The 14897-nt window shown below is 45.8% G+C and overlaps 1 protein-coding gene across 1 annotated transcript in view; it reads left to right on the top strand.

Moving 5' to 3' along the window:
- The first annotated feature begins 3837 nt into the window (after positions 1–3837).
- The window catches only part of UCHL3 (ubiquitin C-terminal hydrolase L3), a 45273-nt gene continuing 34213 nt past the window's right edge, over positions 3838–14897 (top strand). The window contains exon 1 of the mRNA XM_063425932.1: positions 3838–3994. Coding sequence (XP_063282002.1) covers positions 3920–3994 — 75 coding nt within the window. The 5' untranslated portion in view covers positions 3838–3919. The remainder of the gene's footprint in view (positions 3995–14897) is intronic.

Here is a 14897-nt window from a genome sequence, read left to right as displayed (position 1 = left end):
TGCGACTAAGTGGCTACTAAAAAAGTCTGGACATACCCCATATTGAATACCCTGGGTTGTCTACTTTAAAAAAAATATGTACATGTGGGGTGTTATTCAGCGATTTATGACAGATAATAGTGTTACAATGTCACTATTGATACATTTTAAAAATGTATGTTTTGAAACCGCAATATCCTACTTGTACTTATAGCCCTATAACATGCAAAAAAGTAGCAAAAAGCATGTAAACACTGGGTATTTTTAAACTCAGGACAAAATTTTGAATCTATTTTGCAGTTTTTTTCATTCGCTTTTGTAGATGAGTAAAAGATTTTTCACATAAAAGTCAAAAAAAGTGTATTTTTTTCAATTTTTCATCATATTTTTTCATTTTTTCAAAATTAAATTACATGAGATTATATAAATAATGGTATGTAAAGAAAGTCCCTTTTGTCCTGAAAAAAACAATATATAATTTGTATGGGAACAGTAAATGAGAGAGCGGAAAATTACAGCTAAACACAAACACCACAAAAGTGTAAAAAGATGCCTGGTCGCAAATGTACAACATCGCAAAAACAGTCCGGTCCTTAAGGGGCTAAACAGGACGAAGTGTTAGGCCAGATCTTACCAAACAAACCCCTGGTCATATATAAGAAAGCCGATAACTTAAAATCCCAACTGGCTCCCAGTCTTTTATATACAAACAAACCAAATAAATTTTTTTTGGAATCCTCAAAAACTCCCGGTTTCCATAAATGTGGAAAGTGTTCCACATGTGTGAATTTAGACAAAAGGATTGTCGATTTCAAAGGCACATACACCCAAAAACATATAAAATTAAAAAAATGTTACACTGTACTACCACACATGCCATATATTTGCTTCAATGTGGATGTGGGGCACAATATGTAGGCAGGACTACCCGTAAACTACATATTAGGTTCAGAGAACATTTTCTTAATATAAGAAACAAAAGAACTGATCACAGTGTACCTAGACACTGCAATACATGTAGTTCTTTTGAATGGTCAACTTTTCGTGCCTTTGGAATCGATAGGATAGATGTACACTGGAGGGGAGGTAACAGAATGCAATAGTTAATTAAAAAAGAAGCAGAATGGATATATAATCTAAAAACACTCAAAACCGGTTTAAATCAAGATATTGATCTAACCGGTTTAATATAATGATATACAAATTAATTTAATAATTATTTACCTTCCAAATTTCTTTGATTGCTTTTCCTCTTTTCTATATTCTGCTCTTAGTGATAACCGCTTGGAATGTATCTATATTCACCTATATAAGCTCCATATCTGGATATATTGTATTATATGGATATTAATCCTTATCTCTATCTTATAGATGGATGCTGAACCTATTCCACTTTACATTTGTATATTGTTTAATTGTATTTATTTATTTTATTTGGGAATGTTATATTAATTTTTTTATATATATTTTATAATTGAAATATATATTATCTTTGATGCATGTTTAGTTATTATTATTAAATATTTGTCTATGCTGTTCCCATTATACATTAATTGGGCTAAAATTGCATTGTATATATTTTTATTTTATCATTTTTCAATTTGTATCCTTTTGGTGCTTCATACATACAATAATTATGTATTCTGACATAACAGAATATATACTGTACTATAATTCTCCCTTTCCATTATGTTTACATGTCATGTTTTATACCTGACATACATTAGTCTGGATTATACTATATTCACCCAGTTCATTTTATAGTCCTCCCCTTTTTCATTCTGATAGGTTTTTCACACTCCATTATTCCCATAATATTACAGGGTCATTCAATTACCTTTTTTGTCCCATATTTGTACAATGGGAACCTATTGTAGCTCCAGAGGGGAAGCCTTTTCTGCTGCACCTCTATTAGTGCTAACAGAGGAGGGCTCCCCTCGATCGGATTAGATCTGAAACCGGAAGTGACATCATGAGTTCCAAGGTGGAACGCAAGAAGCCCTCTCAATTGGATTAGACCAGAAACCGGAAGTGACATTATGCGTTCCAAGGTGGAACGCAGGAAGCCGAATGGCCGAAAACCAGAAGTAACACATGATCGCAGATTTCCCCGCAAATTTGAAAATTTGGCATGGTATATAAACCATGGAGATTACAACACATCTATATCCCTGAGGAAGTCACCATAGTGACGAAACGCGTTGGATACTACCTTGGACATTTTATGCTAATTATTAGTACGTTATCATTATAGTCCATTTATTTTTATCTTTATTATTTTGTGTATCTCCATTCTGGGATCTCTTTCCACCTTCATCTGGAGACCTGGCCACTACTTCATTATGGAGATATGCTGTTTTACTTCTGATTTCTTGAAAAAAGGGATATTTTATTCCTGAGCTGAAGAAAGTGACATTGCCAGTCCTCATCATATATACCCGATCTTCGGTGTGGAAAGTACCCCTGACAGGGTGACAGGCGCGATGACTATGTCTCTCTTGTAAGTTCTCTACCACGTGCAACATTTATCTTTGCCCTATTTACTTCATCATATTTTGTATTTTACTATTTTGTAGATTCCATGTTTATTACCAGCCATATTCAGGTTGTATTGTTCCTAACCACCCTCTATTGTGTATATATCACCTTTGGGTTTATATATACGTCTTTGTGTTTTCATTAAGTAAAAGATGTGTATATACTCGAGTATAAGTTGACCCGAATATAAGTCGAGACTCCTAATTTTACCCCAAAAAACAGGGAAAACTTATTGACTCGCGTATAAGACTAGGGTGGGAAATGCAGCAGCTACTGGTAAATTTCTAAATAAAATTAGATCCCCAAAAAATTACATTAATTGAATATTTATTTTGTGTATATAATGAGTGCAGTGTGTATGAATGGAGTGTGTGTGTGTGTGTGTGTGTGTGTGTGATGCAGAGTGTGTAACCTTGGTGGGGGGTGGGCATTTTTATTATTATTATTTTTTTTAATTATTATAATTAATCTAATATTAAATTTTGTTTTAAATATTTTTTTATCTTATAAAATATTTAATAATATTAAAATTGTATTATTTCAATTTTTATATTTTTTTTTTGTCCTCCCCCCCCCCCCCTGCTTGTTAGCTGGCCAGGGGGGGGGGGCTCTCATTCCCTGGTGGTCCAGTGGCATGGGCTGTGTAGGAGGGGGGCTGGCAGAGAGCTGTAACTTACCTTTCCTGCAGCTCCTGTCAGCTCCCTTCTCCTCCACTGCAAGTCTCGCGGTCTGAGTGCCGCGCGGAGCGTTGCCACGGTAACCTGTGGCAACGCTCTGACCCTGCGGCTCTCGCGAGACTTACAGTGGAGGAGAAGGGAGCTGACAGGAGCTGCAGGAAAGGTAAGTTACAGCTCTCTGCCAGCCCCCAACAGGACCGCCGGGCTTGTAATGAGCCCGGCGGTCCTTGTCTGTAATATGGCAATGTAAGTTGCCATAATACAAACATTGACGGGTGGGGGTTTTTCAGCACAAAAAAAGTACTGAAAAACTCGTCTTATACTCGAGTATATACGTTATATAAAACAGAGTGTGTGGTTTAAATTTGCTTTTCTATCCTATTGCGTTGATTCGATTTAATGCCATAGATGCTGTGCTTTTGTTTCAGGCTCACTTCCCCATTAGGAAAAGTAAAATTGTCACAATCTTTACAGACTGCTATAATACATTTTAGACTTTCTACATAGATACCAAATATTCCACCTCATAGGTTACTAGGTGTTAGGGAATGTGTCAATCTTTGCTCTTTATACATTTGGATAAGTTGTCAATGTATCTTTCATAATAGCACATTGCTGTGTATTTTTCCCTCTTTTCATAATATGCTTATTTATGCATTTGTTTATTACAGTTTCTTAAGCAGCTAGGTGTTGGTGCCAGCTGGCAATTTGGTGATGTCTATGGTATGGACCCTGACCTCCTCAGCATAGTCCCCCACCCAGTGTGTGCTGTTTTACTTCTCTTTCCAGTAACAGAAAAGGTAAGCTACAAACTATGAATTACTTGGCATATACTTGCTAAATATTTTTTTTTGTTTTTTTTACACACTCTGACAAAGTACTGAGGTTGTAAATGGTCTGTATTATGGACCCAGAATCCTGCACAGTCACTACCCTGATTTTAAAAAAATAATAAATTCTATTCAGTCACAAGGAGAATTTGGGTTTAACAGCTTCAGATTCAAAGTATCGGTTTATTTAAACAAAATGCAACATACAGGCTCGGTGAACCTCATACAGAATAATAGATTAAGTAGTGAGTGTGCAAAAATAATCCAAAAAGTTTGCAAAAATTCGAGGAAAAAAAAAGGAGGGGGCCAGAGACGTGAAATGTTATGTGGGTTTTACCTACCTTCATGTAGGTATTTGTTGTTGTTTATTTTTTATTTTTTTTTCTTTGCACACTCCTTTCCTGATCTATTATTCTGTATGGGTTACATTGAATGATTTGCATCACTGTAGTTGTCTGTTTATTAAAAGTGGCCATTCTTAATTATGGTACACTAGAACCAGCAACAGGAAGTAAGTGCTTTCCTTTTTATTTATATATATATATATAAAAAAAGTTTGGACCTGTGACATAGTGGTATTATTGTTTCAGAATTGGGTTTAAGCATAGTTTCTTTGTTTACATTTTTGATCTGATGCTGGAGCAGTCTGCACAATAGATATTTATTGTTATATTTTTGAAGATGGCAGCAATTTATGCAGGCAGATACAATCTTGCACATGCACACATGTTATGGCTAGAGTTGAGCGAACCCGGACTGTAAAGTTTGGGTTCGTACCGAACATTAAGTTTTTTTTGGACCCCGAACACTGACATATCACTGTATGTTCGGGTTGGAGTTCGGTGTTTGGCGATTTAATGGCACGTTTTGAAAGGCTGCAGGGCAGCCAATCAACTAGTTTGACTTGTGTGCCCTTAGAAGCCATCACAGCCATGCCTACTAATGGCATGGCTGTGATTGGCCAGTGCAGCATGTGACCTAGCCTCTATATATAAGCTGGAGTCGCGTAGCGCCGCACGCACATGAGGTCTTATTAGTGTAGGGAGAGGATGCTGCATCTGTGAGGGACAGCTTAGGAAAGAATTCTGCAAACTAGTACATTAGCGGGGTGCACTTCATATCTGAGAGTCAAATAGAAGCGTCAAATACTGCTGTCACATTGCAGTTTTAAAACGTAAACATTTTTGGGTGCTAAACTGCTAAATAGTATTTTAGTGGGGTGCACTTCATATCTGAGAGTCAAATAGAAGCATCAAATACTGCGGTTACAGCGCAATTGTAAACATTCTAATTGTTTTGGTGCTAAACTGCTAAATAGTACATTTTGGGCCTGCTCTTCATATCTGAGAGTCAAATAGAAGCGTCAAATGGTGCTCTTACAGCGCAGTTGTAAACATTCTAATTGTTTTGGTGCTAAACTGCTAAATAGTACATTTGCGGCCTGCGGTGCATTTCTTGCAGTTCAATAAACAAACTGTTACAAATCGCTATTTGTAACTGGCCCTTTAAATGAGAAATTGCCCTGCTTCCCTGGATTGTGGAGAAGCATGTTTGCCAGCCTCCTGCCTCATGACTATGGCCCCTGGAAGATTGTGCCCCTGAAAACGTATTAACATTTATTGGGTGTGTATGGCCCTTTAAGAACCGTCTGGGGACATATTGTGACTTTGCTGAACAATGTCCCTTTAAGACTATGTCCCCAGACCTGTAAAATAACTTGCCCCTGGCTTTCTCCCACTTGGTTCAGTAAATAGGGCTTACTGAACCAAGTACCACACAGGCGGACCACCCAGAAGCTAAAGTGTGCAGGCAATTTACCTCCCAGGCTGTGAGGTTACTGCAGGTTAATTGCCAAGCGCTGGGTGGCCGCCATTCGGCAGCCGAACACGTGGCGGCGGCCATTTTAGTCATTCGAATGCGGTCAGCGGTGTATGCTAAAGATTCTGTGGAACTAAAATCGGCTACACATTTTGCCGAACACCGCTGACCCTTACCTTCTCCCATACTGAACTTGCAGCTCCAGAGACTAAGTCCCGTTCGAAATGGGACTTAGTCGTTTTTCCGCATGAAATTGACCGACCGCACAGCCCAAATCTATGGAACTGTTTTGGGCAGGAAATTGTGCTTGCGGTCGGTCATAAAGGGACCTCTTCTGACCCTCAATACGTAGCCTTGTCTCGTTATTGGAGGGAACTGCTATATCACACTGGGGATTGCTATGCTCTGCATATTCCCCTGAGCTTTCAATCATTTAGCTCTTTTAAGAGCTTGTTCCGGATACGCTCTCCTGGAGGAGAGGTCTTCCCCACACGGTCCTGGAGGACAGAAGCCGATCCAGGGTGGAAGGAAGACGGCGCGGCTCCAGTTAAGCTACGGCGGTTGTGGAGCCTGCGGTGGTTGTGGTGTCGTCTGCAGTGCTTGGAGTCCTCTGAGAGCGCTAGGAGCATCCATCAACGGAGGGTACTCGGTCGGAGTACACGGAGCTCCGTTACATTGGTGGCAGCGGTGGGATGGCGTCCTAGTGCGAGGAGAAGCAGCTCAGAGACACTGGTAACGTTTGGAGTTACAAATTGAGGGCAACGCTAGCCATTGGGCAGCGTCCCTACCTACAGCAGCATGGAGCAGGCATGGATAGAGCCCTGCGAAGCGCACCTCAAAATGGTACGTTGCTACGAGGGTGACGATTACATTGAGGCGGTTGGTCTGCTATGGCCCAGACCTTACATACGAGGTGGTCTCCAAAGTAATGCGCCAGTTGAGTGCTGAGAACCGTGCGGCAATGGCATTTGAGCGACTACTGTGGGAGTTGAGGATACCGACACCCAGGCTCAAGCAGTATGTGTTACAGCAAGCTAAAGGTGTTGTCCCTTCCCCCCAGCGGCAGTGTGAACCACAGGGGGCCGAAGGTGTCGTCCTTCCACCCCAGCGGCAGTGTGTACCCCAGGGAGCTGAAGGTGTCATCCTTCCTCCCCAGCGGCAGTATGTACCCCAGGGAGCTGAAGGTGTCGTCCTCCCTCCCCAGCGGCAGTGTGAACCCCAGGGCGCTGAAGGTGTCGTCGTTCCGCCCCAGCAGCAGTGTGAGTTACAGGGGGCCGAAGGTGTCGTCCTTCCCCCCCAGCAGCAGTATGTCCTACAGAGAGCAGAGACAGTTGGTCACTCTCTACAGCAACAGGACAATGGTACGGGAGTGGACACAGGCGGTCTCCCTCTCCAGCGGCAGCCTGTGTTTCAGGGAGAGGAGCACAGCACCCCCTCTCCCCAGCGGCAGCTGATCCTAACAAGGGGAGACACCAATCTCCCAGATGGCGCAGATGGGACCGTGGTCTCTGTGCCTGACCTACAGGGATGCTGGACAGCCTTTCCAGATCCCCAACTACCCTCACCGGGACAACCAGGGGAGGGGGTAAGTACAAATTCCCCTCCCCAGGTAACTCCTAGCGTGGCACCAGGGTTAACAGAGGCGATGTTAACCCCTACTGACGTCCATGTTCCCTTGGCTACTGAGCCGGACTATGTCCCAAGCATCCCAGCAGAAGAGCTGGCAGCTGGGCAGAGTGCAGTCGGCCTCTGCCCTACCTTTGTCCCTGGTCCAGAGCCTGATGTCCCGCAGGCTACCCCAGCAGAAGAGCTGGCAGCTGGGCAGAGGGCAGTCGGCCTCTGCCCTACCTTTGTCCCTGGTCCAGAGCCTGATGTCCTGCAGGCTATCCCAGCAGAAGAGCGGGCAGCAGGGCAGAGTACAGTCGGCCTCTGCCCTCCCGCAAGTCCCCACAGCATGTTACCACATCACCACAGCAAAATACCCAGGTGCGGTAATTGTGTCTTGTGGGTGGGTCACCCTTGTACCTGTTTGTTGTGGGTGGGCTACTCTGGCATTTGGTTATTGTGGGTTGGTGGATCGACTAAGGTCAGGTGCCTGGTTAGTCTTCCCCCCAAAGGGGAGATGTGTTACAAATCGCTATTTGTAACTGGCTCTTTAAATGAGAAATTGCTCTGCTTCCCTGGATTGTGGAGAAGCATGTTTTCCAGCCTCCTGCCTCATGACTATGGCCCCTGGAAGATTGTGCCCCTGAAAACTTATTAACATTTATTGGGTGTGTATGGCCCTTTAAGAACCGTCTGGGGACATATTGTGACTTTGCTGAACAATGTCCCTTTAAGACTATGTCCCCAGACCTGTAAAATAACTTGCCCCTGGCTTTCTCCCACTTGGTTCAGTAAATAGGGCTTACTGAACCAAGTACCACACAGGCGGACCACCCAGAAGCTAAAGTGTGCAGGCAATTTACCTCCCAGGCTGTGAGGTTACTGCAGGTTAATTGCCAAGCGCTGGGTGGCCGCCATTCGGCAGCCGAACACGTGGCGGCGGCCATTTTAGTCATTCGAATGCGGTCAGCGGTGTATGCTAAAGATTCTGTGGAACTAAAATCGGCTACACATTTTGCCGAACACCGCTGACCCTTACCTTCTCCCATACTGAACTTGCAGCTCCAGAGACTAAGTCCCGTTCGAAATGGGACTTAGTCGTTTTTCGGCATGAAATTGACCGGCCGCACAGCCCAAATCTATGGAACTGTTTTGGGCAGGAAATTGTGCTTGCGGTCGGTCATAAAGGGACCTCTTCTGACCCTCAATACGTAGCCTTGTCTCGTTATTGGAGGGAACTGCTATATCACACTGGGGATTGCTATGCTCTGCATATTCCCCTGAGCTTTCAATCACTTAGCTCTTTTAAGAGCTTGTTCCGGATACGCTCTCCTGGAGGAGAGGTCTTCCCCACACGGTCCTGGAGGACAGAAGCCGATCCAGGGTGGAAGGAAGACGGCGCGGCTCCAGTTAAGCTACGGCGGTTGTGGAGCCTGCGGTGGTTGTGGTGTCGTCTGCAGTGCTTGGAGTCCTCTGAGAGCGCTAGGAGCATCCATCAACGGAGGGTACTCGGTCGGAGTACACGGAGCTCCGTTACACAAACAAACAAAAAAATTTTTACATTGTTACATTGTCACCTGACATAAACCATCTGTTTGGTCGGTGAACGCAAAGAATGAGGAGAGCATCAAATAAGGGACTTGGCCCTGGTCGTGGTGCTGCTGGTTTTGGTGGAGCTCCTGTTGCAAGGAGAGGACGTGGTCGATCTGTGCCAGCTACAAGAAGTGGAAGAGATTGAGTGCACTGATGCACAACCACTTATGTGTCAGGATGTGGACATGCAAGGACCACGCAGCACGTTTCTGATGACGAAACACAGGTGCCAACTACTGTGGCTTTCTGCAGTGTGCAGACCGGCAAGGAGGGCAGGGTTGAGAAATGGGTGGAGGATTATGAGGTCCTAGACCCCACATGGAATGAAGGTCATGAGAGTGACATGTGCAGTTTGGAGGAAGAGGCGGTGGTCACACAGAGGCACCAGCACAACATCAGAGGGAGCAGGGTGCAAAAGCGGAGACAGTACGCCTGTTACTGCCCACCGCACCCAGGGACCGAGCACACCAAAGCCAGCTCCAAGGAGTTCCCTGGCATGGCAGTTCTTCAGACAATGTGCTGACGACAAGACGAGTGGTTTGCACGCTGTGCAATCAGAGCCTGAAGCAAGGCATAAACGTGCTAAACCTGAGCACAACCTGCATGACCAGGCATCTACATGCAAAGCACGAACTGCAGTGGAGTAAGCACATCAAAAACCAAGAAAGGTCTCAGTCGTCTTCTTCTGCTGCTGCTGCTGTCTCTGCCTCTTCCTCCACCTCTGGAGTGACAGTGGTGATAAGGGAATCTTTTAAGCAAACCAATAAGTTTGAATGACTATCTGTTCCTGACCAAATTAGAGATGTTTAAATTGCGTATACGCAGAAGTAAATTCACACTGACACACAAGGTTCAGGTTAAATGAAAGAACTTCAGAAAATGTATTGGCATCTGTTAAAAAGCGGGTTTGCAGACCCTTTTAAAGGCAAAATTACATCATTGAAAGTAATCAAGATATCAGCAAATAAACATTGTCAATTGGCTTAGGTGTAAAGTGGTTAGTTAAATGCCCTCCCTGTTGGGTGTTACATCTTTATGTCATAGCTGACGTCATGACGAGCTCCTACAGGTTTCGGCACCATCTTGCTGGCACGAGGGAGCTCTCTCGATGGGAGGGGGCTTTTGGCAGCTGTCCATAATGAGCAACTGGCACATTAGTCGTTCAAGGTTAGTTTCCTCAAGGCCTTTTTTAGCAATTATACATTCTTTCCTGCTGACATGCCATTTCTATGAACAAAGCAATCTTGTAAGATTTAAACTATGAGGCCTGAGAAATGAATATAAGAGTATAGTATTAAAGGGGCCCAGTAAGGGTATATTTTATAAGGGGCATAATAATTCTACAACAGTGGCACCTGCCACCCATTAAACAGAGGATGTGGCAGCAACGCCACCACGTCCGCCACTGTCCCCAAACATCTCCACACTGTCCCATGGAAGCGTTCAGCTGTCCATCTTCCAAACACTGGAGAGAAAGACGAAGTATGCCCCTACCCACCCGTGATCCATGGCCCTGAATGCCAGCATTTCAAAATTCGTGGCCTTTGAAATGCTGTCATACCGTCTGGTGGAGACGGACAGTTTTTTAAAAACCTGATGGTGGTGGCTGTCCCACAGTACGTGGTTCCCAGCCTCCACTACTTTTCCATGCGAGCCATCCCTTCCCTGCACAACCAATTGGCGGACAAAATCAGGTGTGCGCAACTCCATCTGTGACAAGGTCCACATAACCACAGATACGTGGACCAATAAGCACGGGCAGGGACGCTATATCTCCATAACTGCACACTGGGCAAATGTAGTGGCGGCTGGGCCTAAGGCGGATAGCAGTTTGGCGCATGTCCTTCCGCCACCGAGGATTGCAGGGCATTTCTCTTTGCCTCCTGTTGCCTCCTACTCTGCTTCCTCCTCCTCTACCACCACCACATCCAGGCAGCGTAACACCTTCACCACCAACTTCAGCACAGCCAGGGGGAAACGACAGCAGGCTGTTTTAAATCTCCTATGTTTGGGGGGGGGGGAAAACCCCACACCGCGCAGGAGCTGTGGACGGGCATGGAACAACAGACCGATGAGTGGTTGTTGCCACTGAGCCTCAAGCCCGGCCTGGTAGTGTGCGATAATGGGCGAAATTTTGTAGCAGCTCTGGGCCTAGCCGGTTCGACGCACATCCCTTGCCGCATGTGCTGAATTTGGTGGTGCAGAAATTCCTGAAAAACTACCCAGATATATCAGAGCTGCTGCAGAAAGTGCGGGCCGTCTGTGCGCGCTTTCGGCGTTCTCACCCTGCTGCTGCTCGCCTGTCTGTGCTGCAGCGTAACTTCGGCCTTCCCGCTCACCGCCTCATATGCGACGTGCCTACAAGGTGGAACTCCACCTTGCACATGCTGGAGAGACACTGCGAGCAGCAGCAGGTGATAGTGGAGTTTCAGATGCAGCACGCACGAGTCAGTTGCTCTGCGGAACATCAGCACTTCACCAACGAGTGGGCCTCCATGCGAGACCAGTGTGCCGTTTTGCACTGTTTCGAGTACTCCACCAACATGGCCAGTGCCGATGACGCCGTTCTCAGCCTTCCTATCCCACTTCTATGTCTCCTTGAAAAAACGCTGCGGGCGATGATGGAAGAGGATGTGGCACAAGAGGAGGAGGAGGAGGAGGAGGAGGAAGAGATACAGAGGACAGACCATACACCTCCCACAGAGGACAGCTTGTCCTTGCCTCTGGGCAGCCTGGCACACATGAGCGACTACATGCTGGAGTGCCTGCACAACGAATGCCGAGTTGCCCACATTCTAACTCGTGCTGATTACTGGGTGGCCACCTTGCTGGATACCCTTTACAAGGCCAACGTGCTGTGCTTAATTGCCTCACTGGAGCGTGATCGGAAGATGCACGACTACAAGCGCATGCTGGTAGATGCGCTGCTGAGGGCATTCCCAACTGACACCAGGGGCTCAGTGGAAGTACAAGGCGAAGGCAGAGGAGAAGAGAGCGGTCGCCAACGCAGCTGGGGCACCGCCAGCACCTCAGAAGGTTTGTCTACTTTGATGTAAGATTTTTATATTTTTCTACAAATAAATGCTTATTCTTGATTTCTAATTTGTGTGCCTGTTCTACACCATTTACTTTGAGGAACAAGCTTCACACAGAGGAATACCCTTGGGATTACCATCTATAAACACCATCACCCAATACAGATTTTCAGAAATGGGATGTACTGCTGAATTTTACAATATTTGACTTCTGGCTACCATCTGATCCTGTATATATTTGGGGTATATTTGTGTGTTTTTTGATTGGGTATGTACACAACCACAGTGCATGTATTATATTTTACTTTGTGGTATTACTAATTAGCTCTGCACACTATTCCTGTTTGTATTCAAGTTTTTCAGGTAGTTGAACAAACAGCAGGTGCTTCATTCCAAAATTGTGATATTATTTAATACTTCAAAAAAGTCTCATTAATAATGCCAACAAATACAGCATAAGACATATTACATGATAGTTGTAAACAGAAAACTGAATGAAAACCCAACCACCTCTAGCAATCCGGTATTTTGTGAAATATTCAAAGTTGGACTTTAGAAACCTCTCTTATCCAGTACGAGTATTTATAAGCCCATAAAGTAACTTCATAGTGAAAGCAAACCTATTTCAACAGTCTCTCGATCTAGCAATCATTGAGGCAAGGGGTCAGTTTTCACTCACCTTCTTGCAAATAGCAAATCAAAGTTGAACTGGGATAACAGGACTTTTACCCACTGATACTACTGCATATGCAACCTTACTGTTGGAGGGACCCCATTAGGGACTCTGGAAGCTCCAGGACTAGACCCGCTGCCTACAGTAATAAGAGCTGCACATAGCCTCAAACCAGAAACTGGATAGTGAGTAGTGGAAGGGGACAGTAACATTTTATTTGAAAGAGGCAATACCATGTCCGTTGAAACTGGTAGGTTCCAGTTTTGATTAGGCCCTTGAGATTAACAGGGGTCAGTATTCTGAGATCTTTCTACTTGTTTCTGCTTAGGCATCCCAACTAGTGCACTAAAAAGCTATACCAGAGACTTAGACTTTGTATGTAAAGAGTAATTCAGGACATGTGGTACATGTTACACAACAAGCACCAGCACTTTGTAGTGATTTTGGGGTATTACAGGGTAAGGAGTCAAACCATTTGCAAATGGGTGTCATGCAGCATATGACTGGTACGTGGTGGACCCCTGGTAAGTTGTTAAACAGCCAATGGTTTGACTGCTTAAATTGTGCCACTAGATTATTGAAATAATTAAATGAAACAGTCTCTGCATGAAATCAAATGAAAACTGTGAAATTCACATTTAAGCGAGTAGTGTAACTTAATTTTGATATATTAAAAAAAAATAAAAAAAAAATTCTCCATTAAAGGGACGATTCAGTGCCAGGAAAGCAATCTGTTTTCCTGGCACTGCAGGTCCCCTCTCCCTCCCACCCTCCATCCCCAGTCAAACAACAGGTGCTTCATTCCAAAATTCACTTACCTGAGACCCCCGCCGATGTCCCTCGGCGGTGGTTTCTGCTCGCTGCCACTCCTCCTCTTCCTAATGTCAGCCGGTGGGCGAGACTGATCCCGCCCGCCGGCTGAGGAGACCTAATGTGCATGAGCGGCAATGCCGCGCACGCACATTAGAGCTCTCCATAGCAAAGCATTGAAAATGCTTACAATGCTTTCCTATGGGGAATTGAGCGACGCTGGAGGTCCTCACACAGTGTGAGGACATCCAGCGACGCTCTAGCACAGAAAACCTGTGCTATGGAGCAGGAAGTGCCCTCTAGTGGCAGTCTAGTAGACAGCCACTAGAGGTGGAGTTAACCCTGCAAGGTAATTATTGCAGTTTATAAAAAAACTGCAGTAATTACACTTGCAGGGTTAAGGGTAGTGGGAGTTGGCACCCAGACCACTCCAATGGGCAGAAGTGGTCTGGGTGCCTAAGGTGTCCCTTTTAATATGGAGGCAAGTTGTGCTCAAAAGTGTAATCCCCCCCCCCCCCCCCCCTAATCGTGGGCAGCCTGGAATATCTATTTGCTAGTCTACCCGTGATCAAAGGGACACTATAGTCACCACTACAGCTTAATGTAGTGGTTCTGGTGTCTAGAGCATTTCCTTGCAGGCTTAGCACTCTAAACAATGCCTTTTTAGGAAAACATAGTGTCTTGCATTGCTGCATAGTAACACATCTAGTGGCAGTCACTCTAGACCAGTGATGGCGAACCTTTTTGAGCCCGAGTGCCCAAACCGCAATACATGCCAACTTTTTTTTCCTTAAAGTGCCAACACGGCAATTGCGTGTGTGTGTGGGGGGGGGGGTGCGTGCGTGTGTGTGTGGGGTGCGTGTGTGTGTGGGGTGCGTGTGTGTGGGGGGGGTGTGTGTGTGGGGGGGGTGTGTGTGTGGGGGGGGTGTGTGTGGGGGGGGTGTGTGTGTGGGGGGGGTGTGTGTGTGGGGGGGGTGTGTGTGTGGGGGGGGTGTGTGTGTGGGGGGGGTGTGTGTGTGGGGGGGGTGTGTGTGTGTGGGGGGGGTGTGTGTGTGGGGGGGGTGTGTGTGTGGGGGGGGTGTGTGTGTGGGGGGGGTGTGTGTGTGGGGGTGTGTGTGTGTGTGGGTGTGTGTGTGGGGGGGGGGGTGTGTGTGGGGGGGGTGTGTGTGTGGGGGGGGGGTGTGTGTGTGTGGGGGGGGGGTGTGTGTGTGGGGGGGGGGTGTGTGTGTGGGGGGGGTGTGTGTGTGGGGGGGGGTGTGTGTGTGTGGGGGGGGGCTGTGTGTGGGGGGGGGGGTGTGTGTGTGGGGGGGGGGTGTGTGTGTGGGGGGGGGGGGTGTGT

Source organism: Pelobates fuscus, chromosome 1 (genome assembly GCF_036172605.1).
Source record: "Pelobates fuscus isolate aPelFus1 chromosome 1, aPelFus1.pri, whole genome shotgun sequence".
Taxonomy (NCBI): Eukaryota; Metazoa; Chordata; class Amphibia; order Anura; family Pelobatidae; genus Pelobates; species Pelobates fuscus.
The sequence above is the reverse complement of the archived record's forward strand: the minus strand, read 5'-3'. Positions and strand labels throughout refer to the sequence as shown.